The 19451-nt window shown below is 28.8% G+C and overlaps 1 protein-coding gene across 8 annotated transcripts in view; it reads right to left on the bottom strand.

The window, feature by feature from the left end:
- The window catches only part of LOC145303489 (uncharacterized), a 731279-nt gene that overhangs the window by 501721 nt on the left and 210107 nt on the right, over positions 1–19451 (bottom strand). For 7 of the 8 annotated variants that reach the window (XM_080144908.1, XM_080144909.1, XM_080144911.1 and 4 more), the window contains exons 38-40: positions 17762–17872; positions 6599–6709; positions 4646–4756 (exon numbers count right to left, since the gene is read on the bottom strand). In XM_080144908.1, the coding sequence (XP_080001034.1) occupies positions 4646–4756; positions 6599–6709; positions 17762–17872 (333 nt within the window). The remainder of the gene's footprint in view (positions 1–4645; positions 4757–6598; positions 6710–17761; positions 17873–19451) is intronic. The other variant, XM_080144914.1, reaches the window with a different exon arrangement.

The raw sequence follows: 19451 nt of genomic DNA, 5'->3' as shown, positions 1-19451 counted from the left end.
ATATAAATTAATATAGATTAAATATGCTTTTAATTATTTTTCAAGGTGTATTTTAACATGTTTTATTTACTATTTGCTCTTATATGTATATCTATATATATATATATAAATTTATATATATGTATATATATTTATATATATATATGTATTTATATATATGCATGTATATATATATATTTATGTATAAATTTTATATATATATTTATACATATATATTTATATATATATTAATATATATATTTATATATATTTATATATATATATTTATATATATATTTATATATTTATATTTATATATTTATATGTATATATTTATATATATATTTATCTATAAATATTTACATATATATTTATATTTATATATATATTTATATATATATATATATATATTTATACATTTATATATATTTATATATATATATATTTATATATATATTTATATATATATACTAGTTATAAAAGCATTTCATCCAAGGCATGAAAATGGTTAAACAAAATGTTTTTACTATAGGCTTTAAAAATAAAGGTACAAGATTCAATTTGAAATTTATTTAACTTCAAAGTGTACTTTTATAAATTTTACAAAGTAAGGTACGCAAATTTAATACCTTACTTTGTAAAGTGTATAAAAGTGCACTTTGAAGATAAATAAATTTCAAATTTAATCTTGTACCTTTATTTTTAAAGCCTGTAGTACAAACATTTTGTTTAACAATTTTTAGGCCTTGGATGAAGTGCTTTTCTAACTTGTATCCTATCGTTTTAAGATCATATTTTATTTAATTTATTAATTTGGATTTAAAAAAAGATGAATGTGATTTTGTATATATTTATAAAAACTCTCCTACTCTCTATTTCAGATTGTATTTCTCCTCACACCACAACTGGTCTGAATAATCTCTCTGTTTCAGTTTGTAATTCTCCTCACTCCACAACTCTTTTTTGCAACTCTCTCTTTGTCATACATGTCTGAATAATAAGAAAATCTGAATTTTTTTAACAAAAACTTTAAAATAACTTTTTTAGATTAATTTTTTTAAAAATTCTTTCAGAATAGAAAATCTTTACAATTTAATAAGGAACACATTTCATATAGGTTTCATAAAAAATATTCAGTAGATAACGAAAAAAATAGAGATGAAAATTTCAAAAGGAGTGTATAACTGGTTACGCTCAATAGTAGTCCTCGCTAGCGAAAGACTTTGTTATTTTTATTCTATTATTATTATTATTTAAAACATTTTGTGTTCTGCGCTTTCCTGCGAGGACTAATATGTATATATATATATATATATATATATATATATATTATATATATATATATTTATATATATATTTATATATATATATATATATATATATATATATTTATAAATATGTTTATATATATATGTATATATATATTAATTTATATATATATTTATATATTTTTAGATATATATTTTTACATATATTTATTTATTCATTTATAGATATATATTTATTTATATATATTTATATATAACTATATTTATATATATATATATATTTATATATATATATTTATATATATATATATATATATATATATATATATATATATATATATATAATTATAGGTAAAATAGAGAAAAGTTATAGGCGTCTAAAATCAGTCAAATCACTTACAGTTTTATGTTCTCTTACTACTCATCACGGTTTTAAATTTACCAATTGAATTCTGAAAATATATTATCTGTGACTATTGTACCAATTTCAAAAGATATTATGTGATAATTTGAAAATATTGTGGTAAAAAAATATTCAGTAGATAACGAAAAAAATAGAGATGAAAATTTCAAAAGGAGTGTATAACTGGTTACGCTCAATAGTAGTCCTCGCTAGCGAAAGACTTTGTTATTGTTATTCTATTATTATTATTATTATTTAAAACATTTTGTGTCCTGCGCTTTAGCACGAGGAATAATATGTATATATACATATTTATATATATTTATATTTATTTATATATATATATATATACATATATATATATATATATTTATAAATATGTTTATATATATATATATTCATTTATATATTTATATATTTATAGATATATATTTTTATATATATTTATTTATTCATTTATAGATATATATATATATATTTATATATAACTATATTTATATATATATATTTATTTATATATATATATATTTATATATATATATATATATTTATATATATATATATATATATATATATATATAATTATAGGTAAGATAGAGAAAAGTTATAGGCGTCAAAAACCAGTCAAATCACTTACAGTTTTATGTTCTCTTACTACTCATCACGGTTTTAAATTTACCAATTGAATTCTGAAAATATATTATCTGTGACTATTGTACCAATTTCAAAAGATATTATGTGATAATTTGAAAATATTGTGTTAACAACCCCAAAATTTCTCAGAGTATTTCCCTGCTTCATTAAGAAATTTTGCCTCGAAAAAATTGTATCATGTGAAGAAACCGTTGGCAAAAAATATCAGTATCGCTTGAAGTAATAATTGGCAAGATCTTAAGGAACCTTAGTTGGAAACCATGTTCTAGATGTATAAAAGACTAACGGATATGTCTTCAACAGCAAAAATATTAGTGACGAAAATTAAGCTGAGGGTTAGGACTAATCGTTGGGTGACAACATCCATCAAAGGCATCTTCAAGTCATCAAAATATAAAATTGATGCTTTTCAAAGGAAAATTCTAAGAAGAATTATCCAAGATATCTTGTCAAAGACAGTATCGAATAAAGACTCATATAGTTGCAAAAGCATGCAGTACCATTGTATAAAAAAGGATTTATTGTTTGGCCATTTATTGAGACTGCCATCAAAAACAATTGCGTATCACATAATAAAACCTACGAAAACCCCAATAATCAAATGCTACATATTAGAGATCCCAAGTCAGTAGCGATTAAGTTAACTAGTATAAAGTTTGACTTGACGAATTCAGTGAATGCCATGATAAACAAATCTGCAGAACAGAATCATCCAGCTGACATGGTTGTAGTTTTGTTGCTGTCCGACTGAGGTATGATTCTTTTCAGTCCCAAATGATCCAGTTGCCTGAAGGTTTACCTTTGCTTTGAGAAACGATTAGTTTATTGTAATCGTCTGAGCGGCAATTACTTGGAAATACTGACGGACTGCTCAGGCACTTTTGTGGCTCAGAGTGAGCTAATCATAGAACACTTGAATGAAAGATTAGCGATGTAAAGTTGAGTCAAGGGAAGTAAATCAAACGACAAAGAAAAAACAGTGGCATGAGTCGAGATTACAAATGACGTCACGTTTTTCGAGCTGAGAGAAAACAAAGCTTTCCAAATCAGTTAGTCTGTCGGAGTCGATTGAGAGATATCGAATAATGTTATATAGTTGGTCCGGCCAACGTCAAGTTATGATCGTTATTGATGTTGTAGAATAGAATGTTAGAATGAATATATCAAGAGGAAAGGTGTTTTTAGGATAAAAATATTTATGCTACAAAAAGGACGAATGCTAGTTTTCATAACTAACGTAAACAGAGATGTTAACTAGATAGATATGTGACAGATATCAGCCGATGGTTATGAGTGATACGTGGGATGACGTCATTAGAAGGGAGATGTTTTTGTATACGTAGCTTGAAGTAAACACCCTGAGAATCGAACCGGTAATGGCTCGACCTGGTGAAGGAAGGAATCCGACGTCTATTAAATGAAAAGAACGTAGGAATGTAGCTTTTCAAATGAGGAAACATCCGAAATAAAGTTACTGAAAAGACAAATCCGAGACTTGTTGGTTTCTTTGAGGTGAATATTTGCAGCTTTCCATCAAGCAAGACCAAAGATGGACCAGGTATGTTTCTCCAATTGGGCCGATGTTAAACCTCCAGAAAACTGTTATCCGTTCCCTTTTGTTGCAAATGTTATATTCCGTTGAACTGTATCTATAAATATATCTCTACCTACAAACACGAGAACACTATACGGTTATAGATGCAGTTATAAACATATACACGTTATATGCATTCAATAGAACGTTTATATAGCTCCCTCAAGGAGACAACAATAATGCAAGTCTGTCATGAATTGCGCGACACAGTAATAATGTAGAAAATTTGATAATTGCTTAGTGTGAAATGTTATACCGACCTATATCTGTTCGTATGTTACTTTTTTCACTTAAAACGTTTACTAAATAATTGATTAAGTAATAGAATGTTATCCTTATTCTCTTGAGTCAATTCTCCCCAAAAGTAAAACCTTTAAGAATACTCAGCGAACATATCTTTGTGTCTTTCAAGCATGTAAAGAAGATTTATTTGCATAGCAATCACTAGACCAAACTGAAATGACGAAGAGGAGCGGTGGCGCCAGACAAGAACGATAAAAGACTCACGTTTTGTTATTAAAATATTGTACAAAAATGATATAGCTCAACCAAGTGATGAAAGACTTTAATCGCTACTAGTTTTCCACCTTGAAAAAGACATGAACAAAAACATCAATATCATTAAATATCATATTCAAACGGAAATGACTGGAAATCTGTTGTTAACAATGCGACGGTAAAAAAATAAATTAGGATACTGTGTTGATGATGCAGAGTTATTTCCCTTTGTAATCTCTTTATACTTACGTTCAATGCAAGTTCTTCCCATGAAGCCAGCTTTGCAAATACATTTAAATTTTTCCCCATCATTGACACATTTTGCATCGTTTTTACATGGTTCAAGTCCGCATGGATTAGCTACAAAAGCAACATGAACAAAAAATAATTATTAGTTTTATCATTAATGGAGGTAATAAATATATTATACCGACTATTAATTCTCTTCGCGAGAAGACATCAAGACACAAAATATTTTCTACTACGCCTGTCTATCTAATAGACGTTTTCGCTTTTGTGGGCACCTTTTTAACATATTTAGTTGAAAATGATGCATCTATATCATTGTTTACTAAATAATAGATAAATTAGTTTTTTAAAGTGTAGTATAATGTACATAACATACAATAAATCCAAAGTCATTTTTAAATTCAATTTAAATTACATTAGTATACCTTACTTTGTAAAGTCTATAAAAGTATTAAATTGGTACATTAAATAGATTTAAAAAAAAAATATTAAAAAAAAAAAACAACTTATTTTCACATTTACGATCGCCTCTTCCTGTTTTCAGTACTGTTTCTATCCAACATGTTTCTGTATTGTATGAATTATATATATATGGATTTTACTTGTGCAAATGGAAATTCAATGAACTTTCTTGAAGTTATATATTTGGATTTTACCGTCACTGGATTATTTATCTTCCACCAGACACGTGTAATCACCTTTTTCTTCATCATATTCCCTATGCTTCACTTTTTGTTATCAAGTAAGATATTTGACTTACTTGTTATTTCATCAAATACTTTTGCATGCAAAATCCGATCCCGCATTTTGCTAATTCCTACCCTCTGATGAGAAGGAAAGTATTTCTTGAAAACTCCGCGGATTAAGGACTATCCACTTATCTAGTGCTTCCTTTTTAGATTAAATGCTTTTAATTCTTTTTCAAAGTGTTTTTTAACATGTTTTATTAACTGTTTGCTCGTGTATATATATATATATATATATATATATATATATATATATATATATATATATATGTGTGTGTGTGTGTGTGTGTGTGTGTGTTTGTGTGTGAGGGTGTGTATCAAAGACAAACATATATACGCTCGTTATAGAGCTATGCTGTCTATATATATCTCCCAGTATACTACCTATAATCATGCCGGTTGATCCCGTTTCAAAACCCCTTTATATCATATAACCCCGTTTTGATACTCCACTATCCAACACAATATCGATTTTGTTGTTAGTTGTTCATCATAAATAATCCCAAGTACCACCAGATGTACGTGTAGAAGGTTGGAGGTTACATCGATCGAACGGTTATAAGAATATAAGAAAGGTATGACGCAAGGGCTCGTGGCGCAGTAGTTAAAGTACTGGGAAAAATCAATTGCAAAAATTGATACTCTCCTGAAGGTTGAAGGTTCAATCTTCAGTGTGGGAGATCGAAATATACTTTTGCGAATTACTTAGAACCTTTATCCAGTCATGGCTGACGGAACAAGAGCACGGTACCCCCGTGAAGAAAATAAAGGATTACGCTTGAAATTCCGTCCAAATTCCCGAGTTCGGCAGAAACATTCCCGAGTTCGACAAGATACACCTGAAGAAGGTCGGAGGCCATATCGACCGAAACGTGAAAATCACACTCAAGATGAGAACAGTAGTCTGATGAATATTAATACATAAGACAGGTAGTCCAGATAATCCAATCAATCGAAAACTGTTAATTGTTTGAGTATTTCTTTGCAATATTAACGCTTTGTACGTAACTAACATTGCAAAAGTATTTTTTTTTGTTTCCTACAATTTCTATGTCGATTTATATACCAGTTTCTTGTTCTGCTGGAGCGTGTAAATATACATTTGTTGTTTTGTTTTAGAGTTATTTTTGTTATGTTTTTATTTCGTGACAATACGATCATCATATTCTTTAATGAATTAAGGCAATCAAGAAAAAAAGTCTCTCACGTGTAACGCAGGTAAGTCCCATAAAACCGCTCGTGCAAACACATCGGAACTTTTCGCCGTCGTTGATACATTTAGCGTCATTCTTGCATGGTTCAAGTCCACACGGATTAGCTGGCAAAGATAAACAATGATACTTAGCATTTATTAACTATTAAATTCTACAGAAGTGGTTTAGCATAAAATTATATATATATATATATATTGAGTCAGTCGTCTTTTTCCGTACAAATAATTGAAAAATTTAAATGTAATGGATATAATAGTCTAGGTAATGTAGATAACGATATCCTAAGGATGCGTCAGGATAAGGAAGACGATATAATTAAAAAAATGCGAGTAATTTACCCATATGGGTTGAATATTAAAGTTAAAAAAAATAACCTACAAGATTCTGAAATTATAGGTAGATTATATCCAGCTTTGCCTCGCTACGGTATTAGAGATAGAACTCATGTTAATAGAAATAATAGAAAATCAGTTATTTCATGTGAGGATTTTTTTAGTAAAATTAAAGATATAATTATTAATAAAATTTATGAGTCGTTCAATTATATAAGAAAATTGCTTAATCAAACAAAAAAGAAAGTTTTGAAGGAAATAGCATCTAAAATATTATTACAACCGGATATGATATATAAGAAGGACTATTTCATTCAATGGTATGAATATATACTAGATATAATTGACACTAAATTATATAAGCCACCAGGGAACGATATAAAAAAGAAACCTAAAAATGTTTGTGTAGTTTTGTATGAAAATAAAGGTTTTGATGATGTAAATTTACCTAAAATATTTAATAAACAAAAAAATATTCAATTACTACCAAATGAGTTCCAGAAAAAAGATCAAAAACCAATAGTTACATATAAACTAGGGCCAACAATACGCAATAAGATTTTTAATTATAAGAAAACGGTAGAACATATAAATATAAAAGATAATAATATAAATATTCCAGAATGTGAATGTAATTCCTCTCCGTTCTGTAATAATGAGATAAAACATGTAATTACAGGAGATTTAAATATAGTAAATAATCCTAAATTAAGAAAACTACTTAGTAAGGGTCCAAATTATAGAGAACCTAAATGCCTAAATTACACTAAATGCGTTAAAGAAGTTACTAAAGCACTAGAAGGTTTTATTATGTCTATGGTAAAGAAATATAAATTAGCACAGTCTACGTTTGATGCATGGAAAAATAGTATAATTGAATGCGTAAATAAAAAGGTTAAACATATAAAACAATTTAAACGCCCTAGAAAAACCAATCCTCTTTTAAAAAATTCAGAAATACGGGAGGAACTTAAAATACTTCAAGAAAAGTTCGTAATAGTTCCGATTGATAAAGCGGCAAACAATATAGCCTTTATATGTAAAAAATATTATATACAACGGTTATTGATAGAAGTAGGACTTATAGGAAACGATTCGGATACTTATAAAGTAAGTAATAGTAATTTAGATAGTATTATTTTGAATAATAGTATTATTAATGAAAAAGTAGGATTAAAGTTAGAAGATAAACACAAAAATCTTCCATGTATGTATTGGATACCTAAAATGCATAAAAATCCAGTTGGGGCTAGATTTATTGTAGGTTCAAAGACGTGCATCACTAAACCTCTAAGTAAAGCTATATCTAAAATATTTAAATTAATTATAAATCAAATAAATAATTTTCACCTGAAAAGTAAATTCTATAGTAATATAAATCTATTTTGGGTAGTAAATAATTCCAAACCAGTGAAAGAAAAATTAGATAAAATAAATTCCAGAATAAAAGCAAAATCTATAGCTACTTATGATTTTAGTACGCTATATACTAAAATTCCGCACGAAAAACTTATAAAAGAATTAAATGATACTGTAGATTTGGCTTTTCAAGGTGGAAAAGGTAAATATATAGACTTTTCAAACTCTAATGCTTTCTGGTGTAAAAATAAAAATAGCAAAACTAGTATTTCTAAAGGTATTTTAAAAATGCTTGTAAGCCATCTTATTAAAGAATGCTATTTTCAAATAGGAAATAAAATATTACTCCAAACGATAGGTATCCCAATGGGATTGGATCCGGCACCATTTTGGGCAAATTTGTATTTACATAGACTCGAGTATATATATATGTCATCATTATTAAAAACAGATATATCTAAAACATATAACTTTCATGGGTGTAGGAGATTTATAGATGACCTTATATGCATAAACGATAATGATGAATTCGAAAAAAATAAACATCTTATATATCCAAACGAACTAAAATTAAATTGTGAACATGTAGGACAACAGGCTACATTTCTGGATTTAGATATAAAAATTGAGGATGGAATTTTTCTTTATAAAATATTTGATAAAAGAAACGCTTTCCCCTTTAAAATAGTACGTATGCCCCATAAGGATAGCACCTGCCCCGTTTTTGTGTTTTATGGAACCATTATGTCAGAGTTTTTGAGAATAGCTCGCGTTACTCTAAAATTAACAGATTTTATACCACCAGTTTCTAGCTTAGTAATAAGGATGATAAAACAAGGTGGAGATAAAAATAAAATATTTAAACAGTTAAACAAAGCATTTGTTCGTTATCCTGATGCTTTTGAATCGTTTAAGATAAACCAGATTATATTGATAAAGGAAATCCAAAACTATATTAGCAATGTATAAATGTATTTATAATTACATATAATAAATTTATATAGTTAATAAAAAAAAAAAAAATAATAAAAAATTTAAAAAAAAATGTATATATGTAAAAATAAAATATTTTTAACCTTTATATATCTAATTTTAAATAAATAAGAATGTAAATATACAAACTACTAACTATAGTGGGGGTGATAAGTAGTTAAATGGATTAATCCAAATCTTATAAATACAAGAATGATAAATTAAAAAATTAAAAAATGTATCCATTTTAAATGTGGAAATTGATGAATCGCACAGGTAAGAAATTCATTTTTATACTATGAAAAGGTTAGTAATTACAATTAAGAATAGGAAATTGGGGAAAAAAAAAAAAATTTTTGTAACTTGTCTTCTTCCTAAGATTAAGGGTGGTGGTGTTTGATCAACACTGCTGGGGAGCCATGATGTAATACACTGTTTTGTTTTTAAATCCCCGAAACAGTGTTTCATGGTAAACAACTGATGATCCCTTAAAAAATATAAAAATTGGTATTATAGTAAATTTGAGAGTTGATGCAGTGATTGCAGGTGATTAAATGACTTACTGACTAGATGTTTTTTTTGATGAATGATAAAAAATAATTTTTTGTGTGGTTTCAAATGTTAAAAACTTCAAAGACTATATATATATATATATATATATATATATATATATATATATATACAAACATTATTAGCTACATATCTGCACACATGTTTCTCTAGCGAACTTTTTCAGAGATTTCACATCGTCAGGCTACAAAGAAAATGTCATATCCCAGAGCTCAGAACAAAAGCACTCTTTTTATATAAAAAAAATTCTATTTTAATCTAGTTTTTACCAGAGTGAAATGGACGAACTAAGCTAATGTAAATGAGATAGAGTGTGAAAACATGTGAGGAGAGAACGTCTTAACAAGCATTTAGGATTGGTACATCAAGTCACACTTTTATTACTTATTTTTACTTGATGCGTTTCATCTTAATTAATTTGGTTCTTTTATCCACTCTTATTCCCTTACTTTTTATCTTTATTATCCTATATTTCTTTCCTCTCTTATTCTTAGTAACCACATACCCATTAGAACTATTATTATATATTACAAGCATGGGTGCCCGGTGTTGCCCGGGTATTTGGAGGTGTATGCTGAGCAAAAAAAAGAACGGTCAATTTTTTAAGTTTGACCCCTAAAATTTATTGTTTGGGGCTCAAATCGAATTATTAAGTTAGATCCATGTCCAAGGAACCTATATCTAAAATTTCAAGTGTTTAGACCCAAAATTGTCGGAGGAGTTTGGTAGAGTTCTCAAAAGTCAAATCGTTGAACTTTAACCCTTAACAGCCAAATTTCTGGCCGAAAATCAATCACATCGATTTTCTCAGATCTCAGTACCCTGTATATCAAATTTCGAGACTGTAGACTGAAAATTAACAGAGTTATTGTGAAAGAAAATGTACACAGACACAAAGACAGACAGACAGGCAGACACACAGACACGTTCACTTTTATAGATATATAGATTATTCGATGATTATTATATTATTTTAACAACTATTTACCCCATAACTCCTGATAATTTATCCCTTTACTATGCCATCTGTATCCTCTACCTTACTCAGTTAAACCTTAGTACACTACACCGCATATACTTTAGTTATCACTTTAATTATCATAATATTACGCCCAATAACATATATCTTTTCTAAGTGCTGTTGTAGTCTCAGATACTCCTGCTAAAAATACTCACTTAGCATAAACCACACATCTGATGTAAAAACATCCCATATCTACAACTCATCTACACACATGGTTAAAAAAAACTCTTTCAACTTTCCCTATATTCTCCCGACAGTTTAAACATGGATGCTATCCGCATACATTAAACCCACTATGAGAAACATGTTATACATCTACTTGCATTATGGATTACAAATTATACTCTTCTTTAATGACAGGCATCAATATAGTTCCCATAAACAACCTCAATAATTTATTTCGCTTCTAATAAAACTATTGATAGATGTTGCATTCCCATATGTTACTCAGCATATTCTCTACTCTTCTGATGAGAGGCATTAGGCTCTAAATACCATGATATAATACCATGATATAAAGAAATGCTTTTTACCCAAGTACCCCAATTGATGTATACCCCTATTAAATAAAGAAATCTATATAGTTTTTACAACTTAATTTTTTTTATTGATTCTTATATATACATATATATATATATATATATATATACATATATATACACATATACACACATATATATACATATATATACACACATATACATATATATACACACACATATATATACACACATATATATGCATATATATACACACATATATATACATATATATACACACATATATATATACATATATATACACATATATATACATATATATATATACATATATATATATACATATATAGACATATATATACACATATATAGACATATATATACATATATGCATATATATACATATAAAGACATATATATAGACATATATAGACATATATAGACATATATATATACATATATACATATATAGACATATATGCATATATATACATATATATAGATAGATAGATATATATACATACATATATATATATATACATATATATATACATATATATATACATATATATGCATATATATATATACATATATATACACATATATATATACATATATATATATACATATATATAAATATACATATATACATATATATACATATATATACATATACATATATATACATATATATATACATATATATATACATATATATGCATATATATACATATATATACACATATATACATATATATACGTATATAGACATATGTATATACATATATATACATACATATATATACATATATATACATATATATACATATATATACATATACATATATATACATATATATACACATATATATACACATATATATATACATATATACGCATATATATACATATATATACATATATACATATATATACACATATATATACCTATATATACATATATATCCATATATATATACACATATATACCTATATATACATATATATAAATATATATATATACATATATATACATACATATATATATACATCTATATATACACACACACATATATATACATATATACATATATATACATATATATACATATATACATATATGTATACATATATATACATATATATATACATATATATATATATATATGTATATATATATATATATATATATATATATATATATTAGTTATTAATGTCACTGCTCAGTGACATGCAGTATGGTTGCCGTTCTGCAAGATCCACGGCTGATGTACTAACTGTTATATCACACAGGATTAGTGAATCTCTTGACGGAGACTTCGTCTTTAGAAAAATAGCTCTTGACATATCAAAGGCTTTTGGTAGAGTGTGATATAAAAGTCTGCTTGACAAGATCGCCAGGTACGGAATAGCTGGAGATATCTTTTCAGTTATAAAATCCTTTCTCTCTGATAGGCTTATAAGATTAGTCGTTGATGGGTAGAAATCAGACACTCTTTATATTAACGCTGGTGTCCCTCAGGATTCCATCCTGGCTCCAACCTTGTTCCTGATCTTCATCAATGATCTGCCAAATCACATTCTTAGATTATTTGTAGATATTTATGCAGACGACACGAAAATCTCTGGCAACATTTCAAAGGCCAGCAATAACAAAGATCTTTCTGGTTCTCTCTGTTCCGATCTTGAGAATGTGGTGGGATGGGGAAAAAGGTGGTTAATTTTTATGCATCGAAAATCAAGCTTCTCTCTTTTCATCATAATCGATCTGATCCCCACCATGCCTCAATTGAAATGAATGGCTCTCGTCTTGGAGAAGCCCCATATCTTGACAAACGTCTGCAACTGACCTTCACTCCTGATCTGAAATGGAACACATACATCAAATCTGTTGCCAAAATCGCTGGTAAAATGGTTTGATCACTTTACTGCTCAAGTAAGTATCTCACTGCCGATGCGATCCTGTATTTGTATAAGAGCCAGGTAGGCCCTAAAATAAAGTACTGCTGCCAGATATGGACAGCAGCTGATCGGCATGCCCTATCCTGCATTGATAAAGTTTAAAACCATCTTTAAAACCTAGTAGGTAATGCTCTTTTCTCTTCCCTGCAACCTCATTCCAACAAAAGATACATTGCGAACCTGTCTATGCTCTATCGTTATTTTCATGACAAGTGCTCGATTGAAATCTAATACAAAGTTCCCCCTTGGCAAACTTTCACAAAATACACTCGACCTACTACAACCACTATATATGATTTTATTCACTCTCTATCTGTGCCTAAATGTCTGGCCTTCTTGGATCTTGGAGAGCCAGCATGCTTTCACTGGTAACGTTATTTCTTTACCTCTTTGTCATAGGAGTAGATCCACCGTTCATGGCAGGTCACCAGAGCATCAAGAACTGCTGAATCTGAGTTGATCAGCTCGACCATCTCCCTGCTGTCATGCGATATCTTTCTTTTTTATTTTTTCTGAGCATCCTGGAGACAAACTTCATACAAATCTTCTGCATTTCAAGTTCCTCATGAATAATTGTATGTACAGTTCCCACACTGTCAACAAACTGTGCACTTAATGTCACACAAAAGCCCTTATACATGAAATTCTTTATTTGGCCAATCAACTCTGGTGTTTTGACTTCCTTATTCTTCTCACACCTTTCATCATCTCTCACAGACTCCCTGCCTTCCTTGAATCTCTTATGTCACTCATAGACTGATGCTTGATCATACAAGATGGTCTAAAAGAAGTCTGAAACATTTCATATGTTTCTGTGACATTTTTTCCAAGTTTAAAACAGAATCTTATCGCATATCGTTCTTCTAAAGTGCCCTTACGTGGTAGGGAGTCAAGGCCTTTTCTATCAAGGCCTGATGGCGGACCCAAGTGAGCATCTGCCAAGACTATCATGTCAATTCCAAAGGAGAGAAGGTTTACGCCATAACTTACCTCTCCCCACTTGGTGTATAAAAGGGTTAAGGGGCCCTTTTATTCTGGGCGCCAGCCTATCAGGATGAAGGTTTGATTTTACTCATTTTATTAGTTAGTTCCTCATTGTCCACGGCTTTTGATTTGGTATTAGAATCTGCCCTCGATTAATAGAGCGGGTATCCCCATTCACCACCAGAGGAACGTGCTGTAAGGCTTGAGGAGACAACACATTCGAGGATGGTATCTAGTATACATGCAAGTTCTCACGAGTATATATATATATATATATATATATATATATATATATATATATATTTGTGTGTGTGTGTGTGTATGTGTGATAAAAAAGTGAAATGCATTCCAACATAATGGGAATTAAAGGAAATCGCAAATCATTTGTGATTTACGCATTCATTTAAGAATGATTTATTTGAAAAAAGTAAATTATACGCACACCTGCATTACTTAAAATCACGTCATATAAATATTTTAAAGTAATGCACTCTTTTTTTAAATTTATTTTCTACAAATCAATCATCAATCATCATGAAGAAGTTATTTAAATGAAGACGAAATCTGATAAACTCACAAAATTTTCTTTTTCTTTTTATTTCGACACACACACGTATATATATATATATATATATATATATATATATATATATATATATATATATATAGATTTATGCATGCAGGGTGACCTCCCCCCCAAAAAAAAGAACAAAAACAAAACAAAAGCTAAATGGGGGCAATCTAGAACATATGCTGTAGAACGGAGAAAAAAAAAAAGGCCAAATACCCCAGTGTTTTGATGTAATGTTTTGTATATAATAAACTAATTATGACCAAAGTTTCATTTCATTCGGACAAAACACTAAGTCACGGGGCCTAATTAGAGTTGGGGCCGGTTTTTGGGGAGTCACCATGTATATATATATATATATATATATATATATATATATATATATATAAAGAGAGAGAGAGAGAGAGAGAGAGAGAGAGAGAGCCGAATAGCGTAACAGTTAGAAGAGCCGACTGCCGTCTAGGTGGTCGAATTTCAAACCTGGCTTGAGGTAGTTGCTTCTCTAACCGCACTTATGAACTGTGATACAGCAAAACAGTACTGTATGTGGATGACTATATATATATATATATATATGTGTGTGTGTGTGTGTGTGTGTGTGTGTGTGTGTGTGTGTGTGTGTGTGTGTGTGTGTGTGTGTGTGATAGTTTAAATGCCTTATAAACACTGATCCTGTGTACAGAGATTTATTAGGATAACTTGGCATGAGGACTTTTCTAGTATTCGCGTCCCAAATATTGTCTCTTTCAATACAGCTATCGGACACTGGCTTTTTGATCGAATGGTGCACCTTCTTCTCCTAGCGATGTTACCTCGAGTAACAGCATGAAGCTGGATACTCCACCAGACTAGATGAATTCTGGTCCTGGAATCCAGAAGCTCAAGAGACAATAAAAAAGATATCCTATAGCATTTTAAAATGGTTAATTGGGGACGGAAAAAGTATGTCCAAAACTGTTGCACTAACTCTGTTTGAGGGGTAAAGAAAAACTTTAATGGATTATTCAAATATCTGTGTCTCATGTAGAGATCACATGTTAAAAAAATGAGAAATTATATATATATATATATATATATATATATATATATATATATATATATATTCACTAATTGATATAATAATTAAGTGATTGATTTTGCGCTACGAAACAGATACTGTCAAGAATTGTAAAAATCAACGGATTTAAAGGAATAAACTATAAGATTGTTAACATCATGAAGTTTGGAATATAAATGTTGTCATTTATTCTATATATTGCCCTGTAATCCAATTGAGCTTCTTATATAAGGATTGATGTATATTAAGAAAAATATATTTCTACAGAAATACATATATATTTGTATATATATATATATATATATATATATATATATATATATATTCGTTTATATATATATATATTCGTTTATATGTATATATATATTCGTTTATATATATATATATTCGTTTATATATATATATATTCGTTTATATATATATATATTCGTTTATATATATATATATATTCGTTTATATATATATATATATATATTCGTTTATATATATATATATTCGTTTATATATATATATATTCGTTTATATATATATATATATTCGTTTATATATATATACATACATATATATATTCATACATATATATATACATACATATATATATTCGTTTATATATATATATACATACATATATATATATATATATTCGTTTATATATATATACACATACATATATATACATATATATATACACATATATATATATACATATATATATATATACACACACACACATATATATACACACACACACATATATATACACACACACATATATATATATACACACACCCACACACACACACACACACACACACACACACACACACACACACATATATATATATATAGTGCATAAATTATAGTTGAAAAATGAATGATTTTAGCAGCTCAAAGGGAATATAAATATTAGTATTAAAATTTATATTTGTAAGATAATCCTAATGTTCAATATACGAGATATTTTTTCTCTGGGTTTAAGAGTCGTCCTTCGAAATTCTATAGAGTAGGAAAATTTTCATTAGCATTGTTCATATCGAACAATAAATGTTGTAATTTCTAATCTACTCTACTTTTCATTAATTTTCCAAAAATTAAATTTTCATATATATATATATATATATATATATATATATATATATATATACACACACACACATCCTTCAGTCTTTGACAGACTATGGATACCGACGGAGTGGTGCCTGCGCGTTAAATTTTTGTGGCAGGAGGTGCGCAATCTTCAACCACACCTCTCCTGAGTCGACATTGTTAAATACCAGTGACAAGTGAAGTGTACGTACAGGACGACTGGAAACAAATGCCGAGATAAGCCGAGACTACATACGGTGCCTAGAATTCCCAAATGGTCACCCATATGGTACTGACCAGGCTCAATGTTGTTTAACTTCGATCTGAGGAGAACCGGCGGTATATATATACATATATATATATGTATATATATATATATATATATGTATATATATATATATATATATATATATATATATAGAGAGAGAGAGAGAGAGAGAGAAAGAGAGAGAGAGAGAGAAGTATTATTCGGTTTCCGACGTATCATTTTGTTGAAAATAATTGGTTAGATTTGAAGCATAAAACGATGAAAGCGTTTTTCTTCGCTGGCCATGGACACGAAGGATAAAGTGTAACGTCAGATGGAAAATACTACACTTTGATTTTCGTGTGGTTAACCTCCAACTAGAACTAATAAATGCTTCAAAGGATTCTCTATGTGGTTTGGATACAAAAGGAAACATAAATAAAAGCAACAAATAAAACCAATAATAATGAGTGATTGCACAACACGACGTACGTTTCAGACAGAGTTTCCCTTCAAATCCGGGCTTGCATTTACAAAAGAAGTGTTCTCCTTTTTGGGTGCACTCAGCGCCATTTTTACAAGGCTTCAGTCCACAGGGATTTGCTGAAAAGAATAAAAAAATGTATTTATTATAATAAAAAATATAAGTAAATCAACGCTTGTCTCTTCTCGAACGATTTTTCTCTATACGTTTTTATCACACAAAATACATGCTAAAATATTCCTCAGTTTTAGGATTGATTTGTATTTTAAAAAAGCCTGTATCTTAATTGTTCTAACTAGCTGTAACGTGCAATTAACCCACAAATTCATCCATTTCTTATTCTGTCTATCACGCTGACCCACTCTGACTTTATCCAAGGGATGTGAGAGTCACTTAGCTCCCCAGAGACGTGGCAGCGCTGCATTATTTCAGGCAGCATAGATTAGGCAAGCCCACCGCTCTCCAGACTTCAGAGCACCTGGTTGTACTCAATAGTTACCCATTTTAGCACTGGCCAGGATCAACGTCGATAAACTTTGGTGATCTAACAGTGTAAATGTGGTTATGTTGTATATTTTGATTCTATGCTATTTGCCTAGCCCCGCCATTATTTATTATCTATTACTCTAATTTCTACCTCTCTTTCTGTCGTTATTAACAGTCAATTAGTGCGGATGTTTTATCGTACGTCATAGCAAAACTTTTTGGGTTATTTAATGTCGAAACGAATAATTTTAGAAAAAAAAATATCATGCTTAAAATGTTTATATTTTCAAATATTTCTTTGGTTGTTTTGTCGAGAAAAATTCTGTTTTTGTCATTGTTTTAGGCTTTGCAGAACATGATTGAGTTTTATAAACGGAGAGGAAAAACTAACATTAATGTTTTTTGCTTTTTAACCCGAAAGCCGTTATATTTAGACAGCCTCATCTGGTAGTAGCAGCTATTAACAGTCCAGGGTTATAATGAGAGATAAGATAATAAAAAGATTGTAATAGTCTATTATAAACCAGAAAAGAAATATAGCCAAAGTAGTAATATTATTTAATTCGGAGCTGGAGAGAGAAATATAAAAATGGAAAAATATATAAGTATATCGATGGAGAAATAGAGAGAAAAAAAGGCGGGGAAGAGAGATGACTAACAGAAAACGACTAATTTCGGATTGTTTTGTTTTTATATTTAATTGGCTTGCAAGTTGACTTTTTTCGAACCCAAATCACCTCAACCGAGTTCACTGAATGACTCAACAAAACACATTTATTTTCTAATAAATAATTCGCTATTTATCATCATTCCGGAAAGATAACTAATAACAATAAATGTCTTTTCTGTTGAATAATCGTTTTGTACGTTAGCCAATGAGATTCTTATCTTTCTTACACAGACAGAATTTTAAAATGGCGGCATAATTCTGTAGCCTGTGTAAGTACTGTTCCGGAATTAATTATTTTGTATTTCTTTTCTTTTAAAACGATTTTACAGACATTTTAATTCTAAATAAAATTAAATTATAAAGGAAGATTCCAAGTCGACAGTAAAAATAATTATAACTATCGTTATTTACTAAACATTGCCTATGTAGAGATACAGATACATGATCTCTCTCTCTCTCTCTCTCTATCTCTCTCTCTCTCTATCATAAATAAATAAATAAATATATATATATATATATATATATATATATATATATATATA

Source organism: Euprymna scolopes, chromosome 19 (assembly GCF_053919585.1).
Source record: "Euprymna scolopes isolate OS-2025 chromosome 19, ASM5391958v1, whole genome shotgun sequence".
In the NCBI taxonomy this organism is placed as follows: Eukaryota; Metazoa; Mollusca; class Cephalopoda; order Sepiida; family Sepiolidae; genus Euprymna; species Euprymna scolopes.
Note: the sequence above shows the minus strand (reverse complement) of the source record. Positions and strands in the feature narration are given on the sequence as shown.